This window comes from Zonotrichia albicollis, chromosome 2, assembly GCF_047830755.1.
Source record: "Zonotrichia albicollis isolate bZonAlb1 chromosome 2, bZonAlb1.hap1, whole genome shotgun sequence".
In the NCBI taxonomy this organism is placed as follows: Eukaryota; Metazoa; Chordata; class Aves; order Passeriformes; family Passerellidae; genus Zonotrichia; species Zonotrichia albicollis.
In genome coordinates this window covers 75,796,676-75,814,809 of record NC_133820.1, presented here as the reverse complement: position 1 = coordinate 75,814,809, position 18,134 = coordinate 75,796,676, and the positions used below count along the sequence as shown (strand labels likewise).

The window sequence follows — 18,134 nt, the reverse complement described above, 5'->3', positions numbered from 1 at the left end:
TCAATGCACTACACTCAGAAAAAAGAATGCTTTTAATGCTACTGCCTTCTAGGAAAGGCAGGTGCAAGACAGCACTGGACAATTTACCAAGAGGTTTATGTCATTCCCATGCTCTTTGACAGCACGGGTATAGAAATTGACAGAGCATTAAGTTCCTTTGAAAGTCAGGCTACTGAGAAGTTGCAAAGTGATTACCTGAGACTGTGAAATAGATTAATTAACAAAGAAAAAATGCAGTGCTTAATAAAAAGTTCCAAATTCAAGGTGTCTGCCAGGTGTGTTTTGCTTTCAGTGCTATTTTTCTCCTCACAGCAGGGAACAAAATTTTCCATTATAATCAGGAATACTGCTAGCACTTAATGCCTGAATGGGGGACCAAAGACAAATTACAATGTAATCAATCTTTTCAAACTTTTGTGAAGGGTTTATCCTCTCACCTTGCACTCAAAAATTATATTAGCTTTAGTGGAACTTTCAGTTGTTCCTTTTTCAGTTTTGTTGGCCTGGCCCACTGTCCTACAGCTAAAGCTTCGGCCCCTTAATACTGCAGAAATCCATACTGCTATGGTGAGTGAAATCTGAAATACTCTGAAAGTGAAATTCAGAAATGAAATTCCATTCTAATTTTTGTACCACAATGCAGCAAAGCCAAAAAAAGAAAAAAAAAAGCCTCATCATGTGCTTTGAGAATGATCTGAAAGCCTTGGTAGAATAGAGGCTCTGTCCAGATGGAATCCACTCACAAGTGACACAGCTCAAAGGTATTAATTTTGCAAGTAAAAAATCTCAGGTTTTTGATGCATCAATTAGTTTTAAGGAAAAAAATTAACTGTTTAAGGAACATTTCCTAATCTGTGTATACACATTAAAATATCAAAGTGATGAAGTGTTATGGCAAAGCCAAAGGTGAGACATAGCTCCAGATTCAAATCTAGCTATCTACAATGAAGCTGTGTACATAATGGGTGCTATAACTTCTCATTGTTTTTAAGGGAGTTTTAATCAAAGCAGTATAATTGCAAGAGCTGTTCAGATTCATTTCTATACATTAAGTTTGGTGATTTACTATATTTTACTGACTAGACCAACTGACAAGATGAACAGGATATCTGTTAATCAAAAGGAGGAATTAGAAAATACATGTACCTGTGATTCCCATGTAGGTATATACATCACAAACATTTAAAATTTTATTTCAGTCCTATCTTTGTCTTCTCTGTAGCAACCACCTTGATCCTTTAAGCAGCAAATATGCAAGACATTTTCTCATAATTGGTTCAGATCACAGGACCATCAAGGCTGGAAGAAATATTCAAGATTATTTATTCCAGCCATCAAACTGGCACTACCATAATCCCCTCTAAACCATATCCCCAAATGTCACATCCAGATGCTTCTTGAACACTTCCAGATGAATGTTTCTAAAGCTGAACCACAGGCTGGAATTAATCCAACCTTACCTAGCATTCTGTCTTTAATAACCTTAAGTTTTAAACCTAAATTAATTATAAGAAGATGCCCCATCACTCATTTAAAGTGAAATCTCCTAACTACATTCAGTGATATAAATTTATAGGAGAAGGATTTGTCATCCAGGCATCTGAGAAGATGGTGAGAGGAATGTTTTTTTTTGAAAAAAAATACAGGAATACAGATGAGAACTGAGTTGAAAACATGTAAAAAAAGACAGTAAGCATGACTATAAAGGGACAGCTTGGAATAAAAGTAGAATCCTGATCTGGGGAACTTGTAAAGGAAGAATTGATATAGTATGTAGGTGAGCTAAATGCTAAAGAAATGGCTTGCAGATCACAAGGGAATTAATCTGTTTCCTTTTGTGCATCCTTTCCTAAATCAGGCCTACCTGTAAAATTCATTTTATGTTCTGTAGTGACAGAAGACCAAGTTTTACACCCGATGAGGACAGTAGCAAAACTCCAACCTATTTCAAGTGGGAGGATGTATGTGACCAATGAATGTGTGGGAAAACAGCTCCCTGTCTCTGCTGTCCCACTAAATACATTGACCTGAAATACATCTTTTTGTCTATCAGCAAAGAATTCTGGTATCTCAGCTCATCATGATTTTAAGCATTTGACATTGCTTTTAAAAAACTTGCTGCCTCCAAAGTTGCCATTAAATAACTCACTTGATACAAGGGTAATAATCATCTTAAAATTAACTGTTATTTCCCTCATGAATACAGTTTTATAATAGTTTCTCTTCCAAAGCTAAATTGTTGGCACAAAGCCATGCATTATTTGCAGGTGTTTACAGGGAAAGACAGGGTGTCCTAACCAAGTGTCAGTGATCCTTTTCAGCGTTCTTGGTCTGAAATCAGCCATTGAACCCAAGCACAGGACAAAGTCATTAACAGAACAATAATTCTTAGGTGTTTTGACAAGATATTCTATGAACAGTAATTAACATCTGCACTGCCATTCTTGTCAGGGAGATGAATGAAAATGTTAAGTGAGCTAAATCTAGTGACTGCTTTTCCCATTTTGGTAAATCAGCTTTTAGTTTGTTTGTTTGTTTGTTTTATAATACAAGAAGAAAAATTCATTTCTCTCAGGTTGTTCATCTGCTTCATATGTTTTTATTTTTACAAGTTCAATAAACACAAATGTATTCATACTACCCATTATTTTCAGAAGCTTGAAACTGATGAGCCTGTATTATACATCATTAATTTTGAGTCCAAGATTATATCCCGCATGTTTGGTTTTTTTTTTTCTTAATTTATTGTTACCCTGTGGAAAATAAAACCAGTTTACTTTTACATCTAAAACTGGAACCAAGAAAACAGATGCAGTGTATGGCCAAGTATTCACAACTCTCATGTCATAGAAATTTTCAGATTCTTATGTGACTGGACAAGAAATATCTCTTTCTAGCCACATTTTATAACAACAAAATTAATTCTCTGGATGTAAGCAAGCCTTCCATTTTGTCTTTGGGTATTATAAAAACCCAGTGGTTTGAGGAAATCAAACTAACTGTTTTTCTTGGCATGTTCCTTCCCAAATTTTTCTTTGCATATGAATCCATTATTTTTTTAATGCTTGAGAAACCAGAATGTGTACAGATATAAAGGAGAATATAAAGAGCTTGTAGCTTGTTGTGTGTGTCAATGTTCATGGTCTATGCTCATAGTAACAATTTTTCTTCAAACATTTTGCTTAATCCATTTTAACCTATTCAAAAATAAAAATAAATTATAATATTCTCTTTAAAAAAATCCAGGCATCTGGAGATGACATGCAGAATATTCACTTAAATGTGTTAGTTTAGACCTACTCTATGTGCATTTTGTGCACTAATTTCCGACAATCCTTTTATGTTGTACTTAGATTTGAATGCAATTTAAAGTAGCCTACTTTAAAGCTATTCTTTCATGAATAAATAAAATATAATAAAAAAGAGGTGTTACATGTTTAGAAGGGCTCGTTTGCTGAGATATTTCATCAAATAGGAAGAAGAAAAAATAAGGTTATCAAAAAATAACGATTCCTCCGTTAAATGTGGATTCATAATTCATATGAAATATTATTTGGATTCCTCTTCAGAATCACAAAGATAATTTTTTCTGCAGTCTTCCACATGAGATTTGGAAGCTTGGAAGTATAGCTCTTTGTAAACATCCAAACTGGATTGTATGACTAACCAAAAGTATTCGGTGCATACAGATGTTACTTCCAAATTGATTTTCAGTACATTGAATGTAATGACTAAATGCAGCACAGGTTAATTTTCAGGCATGGTTTAATAAAATGCAAGTGTTTTGACTCAGGAACATTTGTTTAATGGGAGTTTTACTGTAAACTATATGAGCTCATTAAGAGAGTTATGGATATCTCTTCTGAAAAATAATGTAAATGAACATAGTTTTTAAAGAAATAGAAGAAATTGTAGCATGGGTATAGCTCAGGCATAATAAAAGAAATCACTTTCTAGTATTCTCTGTGTAATATGCCTGCAGTTCTGACAACTGAACTGGCACTGAACTAAATTTTACAAAATTATCTCAATGAGATGCTGTTATGCAAACAGAATTAGGAAATGGTGCTTTTGTCTCTGGATTAGTTTAATGACATCTCTGACATCTGTGTCCTGTGATATTTATCAAGGATATATTTTTGTGTAGAATGGAAGACAAAATCAACTATATAATCAAGCTTAGTATTTAAGCTTAATTTATTGTTATTTAAGCACTTTTTCCTGTCACATTTTGCAATTATTTGGAGTCAAGAAGCTTAACTTAGGAGAACAAGTATCCAGATTTAGGTCCAAATTCTGCTAAGAGAAATGTACTTCAAAAGTATTTTCAAATCAGTTAAACTACTTATTTACATAATAACATGTACACATAAGGCATCTGCCACAAATTTGCAACAAATTCAGTTTAAGCTAAATCTGACTTGGGTCTGTTTTGTACTGAAGGAAAATAGAAAAACACACAAGTGGCAAGAAGCATACTTTAGAAATAGGGATTCATTAAAAGATGCATTTCAACCTAAATTGAATGTTTATTGAGATAGTTGTAATTAATGTAATTACAGAATGAATTTATACTTTTATACAAAAATAGTCTTAATTATATTTCTTAATTGACAGTGTGTTTTAAACACCATAGCATAAATGCTCATTTTCATTGTCCTTAGATGAGCTGCTTTCTTGAGTATAACAAGCTTGTAGCTTTTTGATATTGTCTGATTTTCCCCCTTGAATTCCTTGGAGAAAATAATTTTTTCCCTTCCTTTCCCTTCCCTTCCCTTCCCTTCCCTTCCCTTCCCTTCCCTTCCCTTCCCTTCCCTTCCCTTCCCTTCCCTTCCCTTCCCTTCCCTCAAAGTAATGTTTAAATGAAAATGTTTATTTTGACACTTTCTGCTTTACAGAGGTCAATCTAATGCTAGGAATATAATATTTAGGAAATAAGTCCCAGTTGTAATACACAGATTCCTTATCTGTGTATTCCTTAGACACAGGAATTATATGTGCACTTTCTATCAATGGACAGAAATACATATAAAAGATAAAATAAAAAATATATAGATATACAAATCAAAAAATAATATATAATTTAGTAGAACAATTCATCCTATATATATGTAGATGATCCTGATTATGAATTTTGCCTTTATTCTGTTATTGCTCAATAAAGTCAATATCCTTTTTTTAATATATCCCAGGTTACCATGCCCATGCTCCGGGAGCCAGGATAAGTATTTATCACAAGTCATGAGGTCAGGATTTTACTGTAAGTTAGAAAATGATCAGAAAAACAAATTATTTTTAGCCTTTTTTAACAATCATAAAAAATGAAATTAAATTCAACCTGAATGGTTTTGTTTTTTCCTGCTCTAAATGAGTTAATGGCCAGGCATCTAAAACCAGCACAACGCTGTGCAGAGTAGGAATAACCATTGTTCAGCTCAGTTTCACAACATTCTGCCAGTTCTTGTTTTGACTACCTTTTTCCACATTGAATCCTACCTCTTCTCAAAGAGAATTTATAGAAATTACTAACCAAAATTTGATTTTATGTTAAATAGTTGACTGAATCTTCCAAATAGAGACTTCAGTTTTTTTAGACTGACAGCAGGTTCATATTTGGGGCATATTAATAGATCAGAAAATGTGACCATGTCAAAAGTGGTGCTGTCTCAGCATGTTGCCTGTAAATCAATTCAACAAAATATTTTGATCAAGTATCATAAATATTTAGGTGTGTTAGAAAAAAAGATAGTAAATTATTGTGACCATGGGATGCTTTATGAATATTTTATTATCACCATCCATCATCACCTTTTGGGAACAAAGACTTTTTTTAGGCAGCAAAATGAAGAGCTACATAATGAAAAAGATAAATGTTGAAAATAATATTATTCCAAATATTTGTACACTGGTCTCATTAAGTGATACAATCAAATTTAAAAGGTTCATTTGGATCCTCTGAGGAGTTCTTATGCATTAGATTGTCCTGCTAAAATTAAATGTATGGCAGGAAAAAACTGCCAATTTTGAAGAAATAAAATTAGATGACATAGCATTCTTCAGAGGAGTAGCTTGAGCACACGAAAAGATGGATGAGTTCCATGCCATACTGAAGATGGTTGCAAATTTATAAAGATATGCTGTCTGCTCTTTGTGTGCCATGAAGTCTGTCTAAATAACAATATCCTCTCAGGGAGAGAATCTGCTGTTCTGGCTGCCCATGTATTGTTGAATTTGGACTATCTCCATTTGCAAATGTTGACTTTTCATCTGTGCCCAAAGAATGAAATCTGTATGAGAGATGGGTAAAGCTTTTAATCTTTATTTATTTGTTAACAAACGGGTTTTCTTTTGCCAAATACTGTTTGCATTTCTTTTCTCCTGCTCTTCCTGCAAGGTGACTGTCTGCATCCACAATGTGACACTTCAGCTAAGAATACAAATTGCAGTCATTTGTGTGCCTTTGTTTGTTTGTTTATTCACTTGTTTGTTTGTTTTTAATGACAGAATGCATTAAGTCAGAATAAAAATCCTAGATATTATTTTGTCTTCTGTATTTCTAAAGGGTATGCTAGAACTGGCTTCATTTGTCAGTGAAAGCATATACAAAATGCAGCTTTATGTTAATGGTTGCTGACACATAGATTTTTTTAGACCAGAAAGAACCACTAGATTATCTAGTGAACACACTTTTTACTTCCTTTTTTTAAAACAATAAATTGTAAAGTTTCACCCAGTTGAGTTAAAAAAGAAAAATAAGTATTGGCATAAAGATCCGAATACAGGCAATATGCAACCCATGATAAGTAATGGAGCTGGATTTGTATGACCAGTGAAGAATCATTCAGGTTTGAGCTGCCAGTTGCAGCTCAGCACCACTCCAGACCACGGCACTTTGTGACACCTCCTGTGGCATCTCCCCACACTGTTGTTGCAAGGAGAGTGTCCTTGTGATTTCAGATTGTTGCAACTTGCCTGCAGAATGGTCACAGGCTTCATGCTGGTTCATATGTCTGTTTGTTGGTAAAGACTAGGCAGCACTAAGTAAAATTGGCCCCTAGTATCTTACAAGCTTAGCAGACACAGGAATTATATGTGCACTTTCTGACCATGCACACATGGAAATGCAGAGAGGTTTATGTACGTGCATGTCAATGCAGAAATAGTAGTTGGAAATAGGAACAGAAAGTAGGGTCAGGTAAAAAGAGCATCCTTACAGTAGAGCCACTACTGATGGAGGTGTACCTTCTAAGTAGTAATGGTATTGAATTTCTAGTAAATACATCAGAAAAAAAATATAACAAAGGAACAGCTGTTCATTATAAATTTTATGATAGAGAAGGTGTAGGGGAAAGGAACTTGAGATAAATGCAGAGTACTTTCTTAACTTCTACTTTGTTCATTTTCTTAGCTCTGAAAAGATATAGATATGATGAAACTTCAGTCATCACATAACTGGTTAGAAACAAAATTTCGAGCAGTTGAATATTGTTGCCTTCAAAATTTAGCTGCCCAAGGAATCAAAGTCACGCAGAGTTTTTGTACAGAGTCATGTACATGATATAGAACCCATCTGGGTCACCTAATTATTTCACAGAATAATGTAGAAAATCTTACTGTGCGAGGTTTTCCTGCCTTTTCAGAAAATACTTTTGTTCCTGCTTTTCTGTATCCTGGGCAGTCCCTCCCACACACCCCTTCTTCCCCTGCTTTCTGCCCCTCCTCTCATTGTGCTAATTAAGGATTCTCACAGCTAATCTCTGCTAAGTAATGCAGATATAAGCTGACCTTACAGTGTTATTTATTTCAGCCTTGATGAAAGAGGTTTCAGCCAAGACAGGGAGCAGAGAGTAGCAGGGGTTTCTTGATCTGTACCTTAGTACAGAGGATGGAACACCAGGAAAGCAAGAGAGAAGCAGCAGGGTAGAAGGTGGTACTGATAAGTCTACCAAAACTGGCAGCAGTGATAGGAGGAATCCAGGGACCTTTGAACAAGGTAATTTGAGGATGCAATGTGAATTCACTGTGCCAGGTAGAATGACCATGGAATAAGTCACTAAAAATATATATTTTTAATAGACACTGAATGTTTCTTTTAATTAATAATGGCAAGGAAGCACATCCTACACAGCATGTGTATGATTTTTTGGTCTTGAGTTATTTTTTTAACAGACTAGAAATAAAGAACAGTGTTCCCCATTTATTTGTTTGATACTTAAGAGCAAAAAAAGGCAAAAGAATCTTCATAACTATAAACTTTTTTCCAGTTTTTATGTTTAATATGTGACTAGTTGTAAAAGCTCTGTGAAATGGAATAATGTCATTTCAGTTCCATGAATATTCCATATGTGGGGAAGGCTGTAAAGTCATGAGGTCTCAGAGAAGGTCATTTAGTAAAGTGGCCCATGAAAGCTCAGAAAAACCCCAAAACCTTTCTGTATTTGGAGATAAATAGAGCTGAAAACGTTGCTGTTTTTCATCTTTTTCATTTTAAGATGCAATATGAAAAGTTAAATAAATATGATTGTCTGAAACACAACTGTGGCCGTGTTCAAATCCACTGTACTTCATGTTAGCACCCTCAGGCAAAGAGTGCCTATTCATTTTGCTTGAGACCAAAAAGTCTCACTAAGTGGAAATAATCTTGTGGCCTCAACTCTTTCAGAAATGAAGAATGAATTTTCTGGCTGTAAGCAAGAGAGTTTTAAAGAAGCAGGTTGAAAAGCAGCTGGTCATCACACCAGAAGCTAGTTGCTAATTGCAGCAGTAAGTTAATCAATGAAATAGCTGTTTAGCTTCTGGGTATAATAAAAAGAGATAAAAGACCACACAGAAATTCCAGCATTAGGGTATGACCAGCTCTTGAGTGGTGTACATTATTTTCCTTCTTACACCTGTCTGCTTTTGAGTAGGCAAGTCATGCATCTGCTTGACAGCTATTAACAGAATAAAATAACAACAAAAAAGCATTTTTGGGTAAGATCTGATATAAATATTTACAAAGACAATTTAAGGGAGTGTTTGTTATGCACTTTTGTGTTTGCTTTCAAAACATTTAACTCCAGAGACAGATGGCTTGTACAGTTTTATCAGCACTTGTGTCGTTATATATTCAAGCAGCCAAGACTGATAACCAGCCGCACGGATTATGGATTGTTCAGAGAACAAATACTTTGAAAAAAAATCCCCCGTATATCAATAAAGTACTTCAGCATGGAAAAGCTTGATATAGAAATTGCAGTGACATTCTTGTGAAGAGAAAGGAAACAAATTAATGCACTTATAAAATTAAAGCAGCAGGAGCAGGTTTTTAAGTGGTGTCATTGTATGTGGTAATGAAACAACTTCAGAAAATTGGGTGAAAACTATTGTTCAGCTGTGGTGGAGGAGAAAGATAATTACCATTAAGGCAACATTATGGCTTTCTCAATACATAGCAGCCAATTCTTCAGTCACACTATCCCCAGAAGATCTCTCTCTTATCATATTGCTTATGATCATTACATTTTATGCTGCTAAATAGCAACCTGAATGATAAAGAGTCTTAGAAAAGAACAAATTTTTTGACTGAGAATATAATAAAACAAAACAGAAACTCAAAAACCTAATTGTGAAAACAGTCTTTTTTTTTTTTATTTTGTAGGTGAGATCCTTTCTTTTTTCCTTTTCATCTTTTTCTTTTATCTTACTGTAGAAAATTTGTAGAATCCCCTAAATCAGGATTATCACCATTATTAGCAACAATATTTACCAAGTAATTATGGTTTATCTAAAGGCCCTAACTGGAGATAGCTATGGCAGGCACCACACATGTTATGAATGAAGCTGCCTTTTCCTCAATAAGTAAACATGACCATTCCCTTTAGGAGCTTAAGAGTAAAATTATTCTAACAATTTGCATTTCTAAAAAAATCACTTTGTGGATTTCTTTTTCTGTTGTGATGGCTCAAACCGAAAGTGAATAAAAATATAATTCTAAGTTATATATTAGATGTAGCCTTGAAAGGCATTTTTTAACTTAAACCTCACAATATTTTAGTAAGGCAAGTAAATATTCCCTGTATTTTACAGATTGGAAGGCATGAGACAGAGGACTGGATAATATGCATACACCTTTCAGTAGGAGTCTGAACCTCTTCTCAGTTCTGGGCATTCTTACATACGGGCAAATGTAGAGGTGTGTGCAGACTGTAACATACCTCACAGCTGTTTGAACAGTTATACAGCTAAAAGAAGTGTCCTTCAGGTGTTCCCTGAGATTCCCAATCCTCTCCTAAAAGGAGAGTGTCTCAGTCTGTCTACAGCTGTCACTTGTTGTGACCAACATCCATATCGAAATTGTAATTGGCTGCTATAAGGACTGCATGGTCTTGCCTTTGATTGACATCTTTGCACAGGGAAGGTTGATCGGGGGAAGACTCTCACACAACAATTAATTTTCCAGGTCTAAGTTGGACAGTGGTATTTTGTTAAACTGAAAAACACCCAAGGAACAATTCTTGCACTGGCAATCATCTCAGCATTGTTACCCCATTCCTGTCTGCTGCTCACAGTAGTAGCAGATATCTGAATATTCCAGTGCTCTCCAGAAAGTCTATCAGCTTAGAGATGGCTAAAGCAAAGGATGCTTAAAATTCATTCCAAGTTGAACAGCATTAACTGCCTACCACTGTTACTACAGAAAGCAAAATACATGAAGTAACTCTTCCAAAGAGTTTGTCATGTAGCTTATAGGGCTGCATGTATATTTATTCTTAAGTAAAATCAGCTGATTGGTCATTTAAATTTTAAATGGAAATTATAGTCTTATCTCAAAATTTATTTAACTAAACAGAAAACTAACTTATCCCCTGCAGAACTATCATACTCAAGGGTCTCCTGTTATTCTTTTGTTCCACTGCATATTGGAAGCGCAGAATAGATGCACCATCCTTCTTGAAAAGTGTCATTCTGTGGCAAAATGTTTTCTTTCTATTTTGAAAGTTTTAATGTCTGCAAAACGTTTTTTTTCTTTCTTGTTCAATAAAATAGTAGTTTACTGGGAGAGTAGGCAGATTGAAAATAGTTCTGCCACTTCTCACCTTTTTTTCTCTGAAATGGGAAAAAAACTAATTAAAACTGAACTTTAGTTGGCAGCTAAAAAAAACTAGAAGTCAGGTTTTAACACGTGGATTAATTTTTGGAAAAGTGAACAATGTACTGTGAGTCCTTTTTTTACTTATAATTGTTTTGGTTTGAATTTATTTCTCTCTAAGTAACTGCCTCAGTTTGTTTAGAACTTCATAATACAGGATCACAAGAGTTTTATAGGAAAAAAAAAGAAAAAAAACCACCTCTCTTTCAGGTCTCATTTTAGAATTGTGGTTCATGGTTCTCATTGAAATCTCTGCTTAGATCCTATTTTACAGTTGCATTTTTCTTTTTTCCTAATGATTTTGGTTTAATTATATCACCTTGTATTGATTTAAATGGAAGGAAGCATTGATTCTATACATTTTTCATGTTCTAGTTTTCAGCAATAGGACACTTTCTTATGTGGGGAATTCAGTAGCAACTTTTATTATTGCTTATTTTGTTATAGCTTATTATATTCTGTCACATCAACAGAGGACCCCATATTCTCTAGTTATTCAAAAAGAGTTGTTGCTCAGAGATAAGAAGATTAGCTAATTATTAATATAACATGTGGAAATACACCTGATGTTTTCTTTTTTTTTATATCTGTGTTTAAAAGCAGTTGGAAATGAATAGGAGCTTCCATTAAATTAATTGATTTAATTTCAGTGTTCAGAAAAAGATGTTAGTAAGCGTAATTTATTGTATATGCATGGAGTACAAGAGAACAAAAATATTCTTTGGCATTTTAACAGAAAAATCTTTGTTAGACTGTCTTCACTTATCATTTTGAGTCTCAATTAGATTATTATTAAGATGCATTTTTTTCTCCTGATACAGTGCTGACATTTTTCTTCTGATTAGTAACTTTGCTATTCATGACTACTTTCTAATGTTCTTTCTCAAAAATCAGTCTATAATTTCCTTCCTGTCACTGGGCTGGTTAATCAAGGAAATGTGTCTCCTTAACTCTTCAAATGTTTTCACTACTAGCCCATTGATTTAGTCTGAAGTCAAGAAAAGACATCTCAAAATTCTTGCTCAAAATTAAAACACAGCAATGACTTCTGGCAAAGAATATCCCAGATACTGAAAAATATCTAACAAAAATAGACAAAGTGATTTTTCTGCCTTTTTCCTGGCTTGCCTATCCTTATACAACCAGCCTGAGCAGATGAGCAAATTAAGTAATTTAAAAATGCAGTAAGACTGAGAGGAATTCAGTGTTGCTGAAGGCATGGGTGACCCCTCTGCTTGATTGCGAGAGGCCTGCAGCTGGCCCGCTGTGTCCTCAACAGTGTGTGAAAAGTTATGTAGATATTTAATATGCATAGTACTTCAACAACCTTCATTTCTGTCTCCTGTGGTCTTATATTTCTAGCTTACAAAGAATTATGAGAACATTTCTTTTTAAAGTGCCAGATTTATATAAGAATTTTTTTCCCTTGACTTTTATGGTTGTATCTGTGTAGCATCTGAGATGTGTTGAATGGTCAGAAAAGTTACAGATTTTTTTCTCTCTCCTGATGCAATGTTTTGAATTGCTAACTGGTTTCATATTAAATCAAGAAAATTTAACTTGTCTCTTACTTGTTGAGACTATACATTGGAGTGTGCATCCACTGGGTAGATACCTAGAACTGTGCCTCAAGCTGTGTTTGCAAAGCAGTAAATATTAGAATAATCCTGTGTACAGCTCATTCCATTGAGCAATGTTGGTTTTGGATAGTACAGATGTTTCTCAGTTTGCAGTAGGCTGTTAATTCACCAAGGTTCTTCAGGAGTAAATTGAATTGAAAGCAGAACAGAATACATCCAAATAACAGGCCCTAAAAAGCATTAATTCTCACTCAGAATCTGTAAGGGTAAGTTTACTTCCTTGGGCGTTTTCACTTACCTAGCTCTATTTTTTTGATATGACTTAGAATAAAGGAGTTAAGTTTATTCATAGTAGGATCCGAGATCAATAGCATAGGGGTAATTGAACAGTTTCTCCACTTCTGGAAACTAGGCAGGTACCATATACAGGGAGTATATGCCCTACAAAGCAACTAATCTCTAACAGAATGAAATTGTATGTAGAATTTACCAGCACAATATTTGGTTTGGGATCATTGTCAGTTTTCTCCTGAGGTGTATGCATATTTGTTTATATATGTTTATATTTGTTTAATGACAAATATCAAAATCTAATAATATGTCTTTTTTTTTCCCCCTTTCTCCCCCTTTTTTCTTTTTCTGTTTGTCTTCTACAGATGGGCCTCTTGGTCCACGAGGATTAGCTGAAGCTACAGAGATGTGTACTCAAGAATGCCTGGTTTTGGGTCACTCAGACAACTGTTGGATGCCTCCTAGCTTGGGCCCATACCAACAGCCAAAGTCTCCTCTCTCCACCTTTGCACCTCAGAAGGAATGGGTTAAGAAGGACAAACTAGTTAATGGACACACATTGACCAGGACCTGGAAAGAAGATAGCAACAGAAACCAGTTCAATGATCGAAAGCAGTATGGTTCCAGTGAGGGCCACTTCAACACTGGCAACCACATCACTGACATTCCTTTGGCCAACTTGAAGTCTTATAAACAGGCCCCAGGATCTGTGGAGAGTCCAAAGGAGCACCAGCTATAAGAAATGGTTACTTTGGACCAATGACTTTAGCTTACTTAGACTTGCTAATACTATGTGTGTGTCAGAGCTTTATGTACTGGGTAGACCTCTAGAACTATGCTTCACCTAGCAGAGATATGCATATCTTTATGTTAGCACCGTGGAAGGTATGATGTCCTGCAACATGAAAGAGTGTTTCTACTAGTTGTGTGGTTTTGTTAAATAGACATGATTAAAGTCTGCAGAGATCTCTCCAGTTTGACAATATACTTTTTTGTTTCTTTGTTTTTTTGACCCTGGACTGCTGCTATGAACAAAAGAAGATGCATTTGGAGCGTGAGAGAGTGCGAAAGCTCAGCGGATTGCAAAGATTGAAAAGCATATCCAGTTAGAAAATTGTGCTTTTGTTGTCATTGATCTATGCTGGGACTGTTATACTTGAGATCATATTGCAAGCAATTGAAGCTGTAAACATTAAACCTATTGTGCTATTAACAATGTTAGTGGACACTTGTAAGTCAATCAGCGTTCAAATACTTGTAAATAGCAACAATTATTACTTACGATTTTTGTGTACTTATAATGTTCACTTGAAAAGATACTGTAGCATATTTCTGTGTTTTACAGTTGCTTTTTAATTTCTTTCATTTGCTTTCTTGTTTTGCTTTTATTTTCAGTGATGGTGTTTCTGTGTTAGTAGTCTGTCTGACACACAATGTTCCAAGAAACTTAAGCCACTTGTATTAAAAGTGAAAAAAGTGAAAAAAGTGAAAAAAGGAAGAAAGGTTGTTTGTAGAAAAGGAAAAACCCCTTTTTTCTATGTAGTAGCAAATGATGCCAGCATTCAGTTAGAATTTCTTCTTTTTTTCTATTTTTTTAAAATTTAATATTAAGAAATGAAAGGACTTGTGTAAGGGCTTAAAAGTGTAGCAATTTTTTGTTTAATTTCCATTCTGTTCATAAAACAGGGAAATTGCAAAACAGAAGAATATTTAAATGTGTGGTGGGTGGGCAAGGGAGAAGGCTATTTGTTTGGGATCCTTGAGCAAATTACTTATAGTCCGTCATTTAATGAGTGGTAGCTGATGTTGATCCCAGCTGAAATACGTGGGGGAAATTCTGCAGGAGCAAAATACAATAATAATGTTTTTCCAGTTGGGCAGGTGTGTGTCTATATCTAAGACAGTTTGTATTGCTGAAACAGCAGCATTTGTGTTGATCTTCATCTGCGTTAACGTTGTAGTAACACGAGTGTTTTTAGACCATAGCCACAGAATATTTAATGTGTTGTGCCTTCATGATGTAACAGAGCATTCTCCTGGTAGGCTAGTTGGGGGAACTAAAGGGTTAAATCTCTAATTATTGCTGTTTAGCTGTTTGTTATCATAGTTGGTCAATGCCTGGCAGGTACCAGTATCATGTCACCTCAGCCAAATCAGCAGAGTGACTCCTAATGTTAGTAAGATCTAAGTTGCACGCAAAGCAAATCCAAATCCAAAACATTTTTAGATGGTTTTTGTTAAGGCATGAAAGATGATTTACACAAATAAATAGCATGCAAAAAAGTCCTTACAGAAAAAAAAGCAAGTTACTTATGCCACAGTGAAACATCAGTCTTAAAGTAACATAAAGTAACAAATTTAGCTAATCTGAAGGTGATTTTATTTTTAACAAAAAACCAGAATCTTTTTGTTTCTTTCTTTATTATTTTGTATATAGCAACTTGCTTTTATTTTTATCTCCACAGTACAAAAGGCTTAAAAATGGGTTAGGGGTGCATTGCTTATTGCAGTACTTATGTCAGTTTGTGAGGGGTGTTTGATGACTTTGACAGAATAAATATCTAACCAGTTATCCTTATTACTGCTTTGCCAGTTCAACATTATTTAGTTATTCAGCTTTTGCAATAAATGTTCTGAATTTCTGATTGTGTTGTGTTAGTTCTTGGGCAGATTCCTAAGGGACTTTATTCCTGCTAATTTCTCTTTCCTTTTGTTATTTTTGGTTGATTTGTTTCTTTGCTTCATTCTGAATTTCTGAGTTATTTTTTGAAGCATACCATGGTCCATTAAGTTCATATCTATCTATATGTGTAGGACTGGAGTATACAGCAAATGATAAAACCTGAGGGCTATATTCTGGCATTCCTGTGTAAGTAGGCACTTATTAAAAATTAGTTATTTGACTTGAGTAAAGTTTTATTTACTCAGTTCAAGGATGACAGAATCTAGCCTGCATTTGTTAGGCCTACATAGGCATATGGAATTAGCATCCTTGCATGAATCTCTGTAAAAGTACAGGAGTAGCATATAGGAAGTACAGCACTTGCCACACTTTGATCTTTCTTTTGAAAGTAGAATTAAGTCATATCAAAATACAGTAAATTCTTTCCTACAAGGAAAATTTGAGTAGTTGCATAATAATTTTTGTTGCAGCACAGGTAAAAAAACAAACAAAACAAAAGAAAATGCTGAACAACCTTGAAAAATATGTATCAATAAGAGCACCTATTTTTGAACATGCTGAGTTTCAAAGCAGAGATGCACTGAGTTCTATATTAAAACCAAAAATACAACAATTATTTGAAAACTCAAATAGCCCCAACCGGTTTAAATTACAAATGCCTTTTTAAACAGAATATATTTGAAAATATTTCTATCATGTGTAGAAAATAAAATAAGTGATTGTTGCTGCAAAAAGAGAACTATAGTCTGTTCCAACCTTCAATACTTTGTCCTATTATCAACCTGTGCAGGAGCTAAAACAAATTGGTTTCAATTGCTAGGCAGGTGAAAATTTTCTTATCTAATTTTCTCAAATTCTGTGCAATTTTAGAATTTTAAGACCTTACCCAGCTTTGAAAAGGTTATTAAGTAAAAAAGACGGGAGAAATAGAAAGTTGAGAAAGAAAGAAAAAAGAGAGCAAGAGAGAAAGAAACAGGAGGGAAGGAGAGAAGGAAGGAGGGAAGGAGGGAAGGAGGGAAGGAGGGAAGGAGGGAAGGAAGGAAGGAAGGAAGGAAGGAAGGAAGGAAGGAAGGAAGGAAGGAAGGAAGGAAGGAAGGAAGGAAGGAAGGAAGGAAGGAAGGAAGGAAGGAAGGAAATATCTGCAGCACTAAGAACTGCATCTTAATTCCATTTAAGCTAAATTAATGTTTCCCAGATGTTTCCACAGATTTTAAATTTGGCCCTAAACATGTATTTAGTAAGTGCCATTCATTTGCAACCATTTGGTTGGCTCAATCAGTAGTAGTACTACTATTGTCTAAGACTCAGGAAAAAAAAAAGGGAAAAAAAGAGAAAAAAATAAAAACCCTTCAGGAATTCTGTGATATCTCAGATGAGGACCTTTAAAAAAAATTAAAATCCCACTGCACCCAAAGAGATGACAGCTGAGTATTGGTGACTATTCAATTTTACTATCTTTGAGGCTAAATATTCCTTAAAATTATTCATAACCTGTCATGTTACAGATGCCTCTCTGAAGTGAGCTCTGCCTTTTTTGCTTTCCTTCAGACAGTGTCCTTTATTTATTTATTTAGTAATGCACACACTTAAAAGGCTGCTAAAAATGTTTGCCAGATATTTTTTTCATTTTTCATATTTTTGTTGTCACTGACCAAATCCCTTAGTCCAAACAGAAAATTGAAAGTATGCATAGGCATAGTTACTTAGTCCTACTTATTCTGATGCTGTGCCAATTCTTACTAAAGACAGAACCACTTAAAAATAATCAACAAAAAACCATAAAAACAACAGGGAGTTTAGACTTGAACTGTGAAACATTTTCTAATGGTTTAAGTAGTGATGTACTAGAACAGATTGCCTAGAGATGGGCTTGGTACTTTGAGGAATAGAAAGGAAAAATAGCTAACGACAATACATGGGGATTTTTTGTCAGAGGGAGCAGATGGATTAGATGCCTTCTTGAGATCCTTAACAGATGATTTGACTTGCAGAAAATGTCACATCATGGTATGACTGAGCCCCACGGCATGATAAGGTCATATAAAAGAAAAATCTTATACTGTATTTTCTTAGAGAAATAGGTTAATAAATTGCCTACTCAATGCCCTTTGTTGGAGTTCACTTGGAACTCTGTGGAGCACTGTGTGAATGCTGACAAAGAAATAAATGAAGTAGAATTAGGAGTATGCAGTATTCATCAATTTTAACAAATATATATATAAAGAAAATTATATTCACAATCCTTGCTTAATGTGGTTATTACCTTAATGAGTTATTATTAAGATTCAAGATCAGAAAAAAATCTTAAGGACTTTATCATAGAGTACAGTAAAATAATGGAGAAACTTAGGAAACTTTGGATACATAAATGGCACAAATGCAGGAGATATGTATCTGTGTTAAAGAGCCTGAGTGATAAAGACTAATGTAGCTGACATGAGAAAACAAA

At 34.6% G+C, this 18,134-nt stretch overlaps 1 protein-coding gene across 9 annotated transcripts in view; it reads left to right on the top strand.

Moving 5' to 3' along the window:
- The window catches only part of PCDH9 (protocadherin 9), a 689,424-nt gene extending 671,520 nt beyond the window's left edge, over positions 1-17,904 (top strand). For 8 of the 9 annotated variants that reach the window (XM_026796702.2, XM_014270977.3, XM_014270979.3 and 5 more), the window contains one exon: positions 13,368-17,904. In XM_026796702.2, coding sequence (XP_026652503.2) covers positions 13,368-13,741 — 374 coding nt within the window. In that variant the 3' untranslated portion in view covers positions 13,742-17,904. The remainder of the gene's footprint in view (positions 1-13,367) is intronic. The other variant, XM_074535510.1, reaches the window with a different exon arrangement.
- Positions 17,905-18,134: the final 230 nt, after the last annotated feature.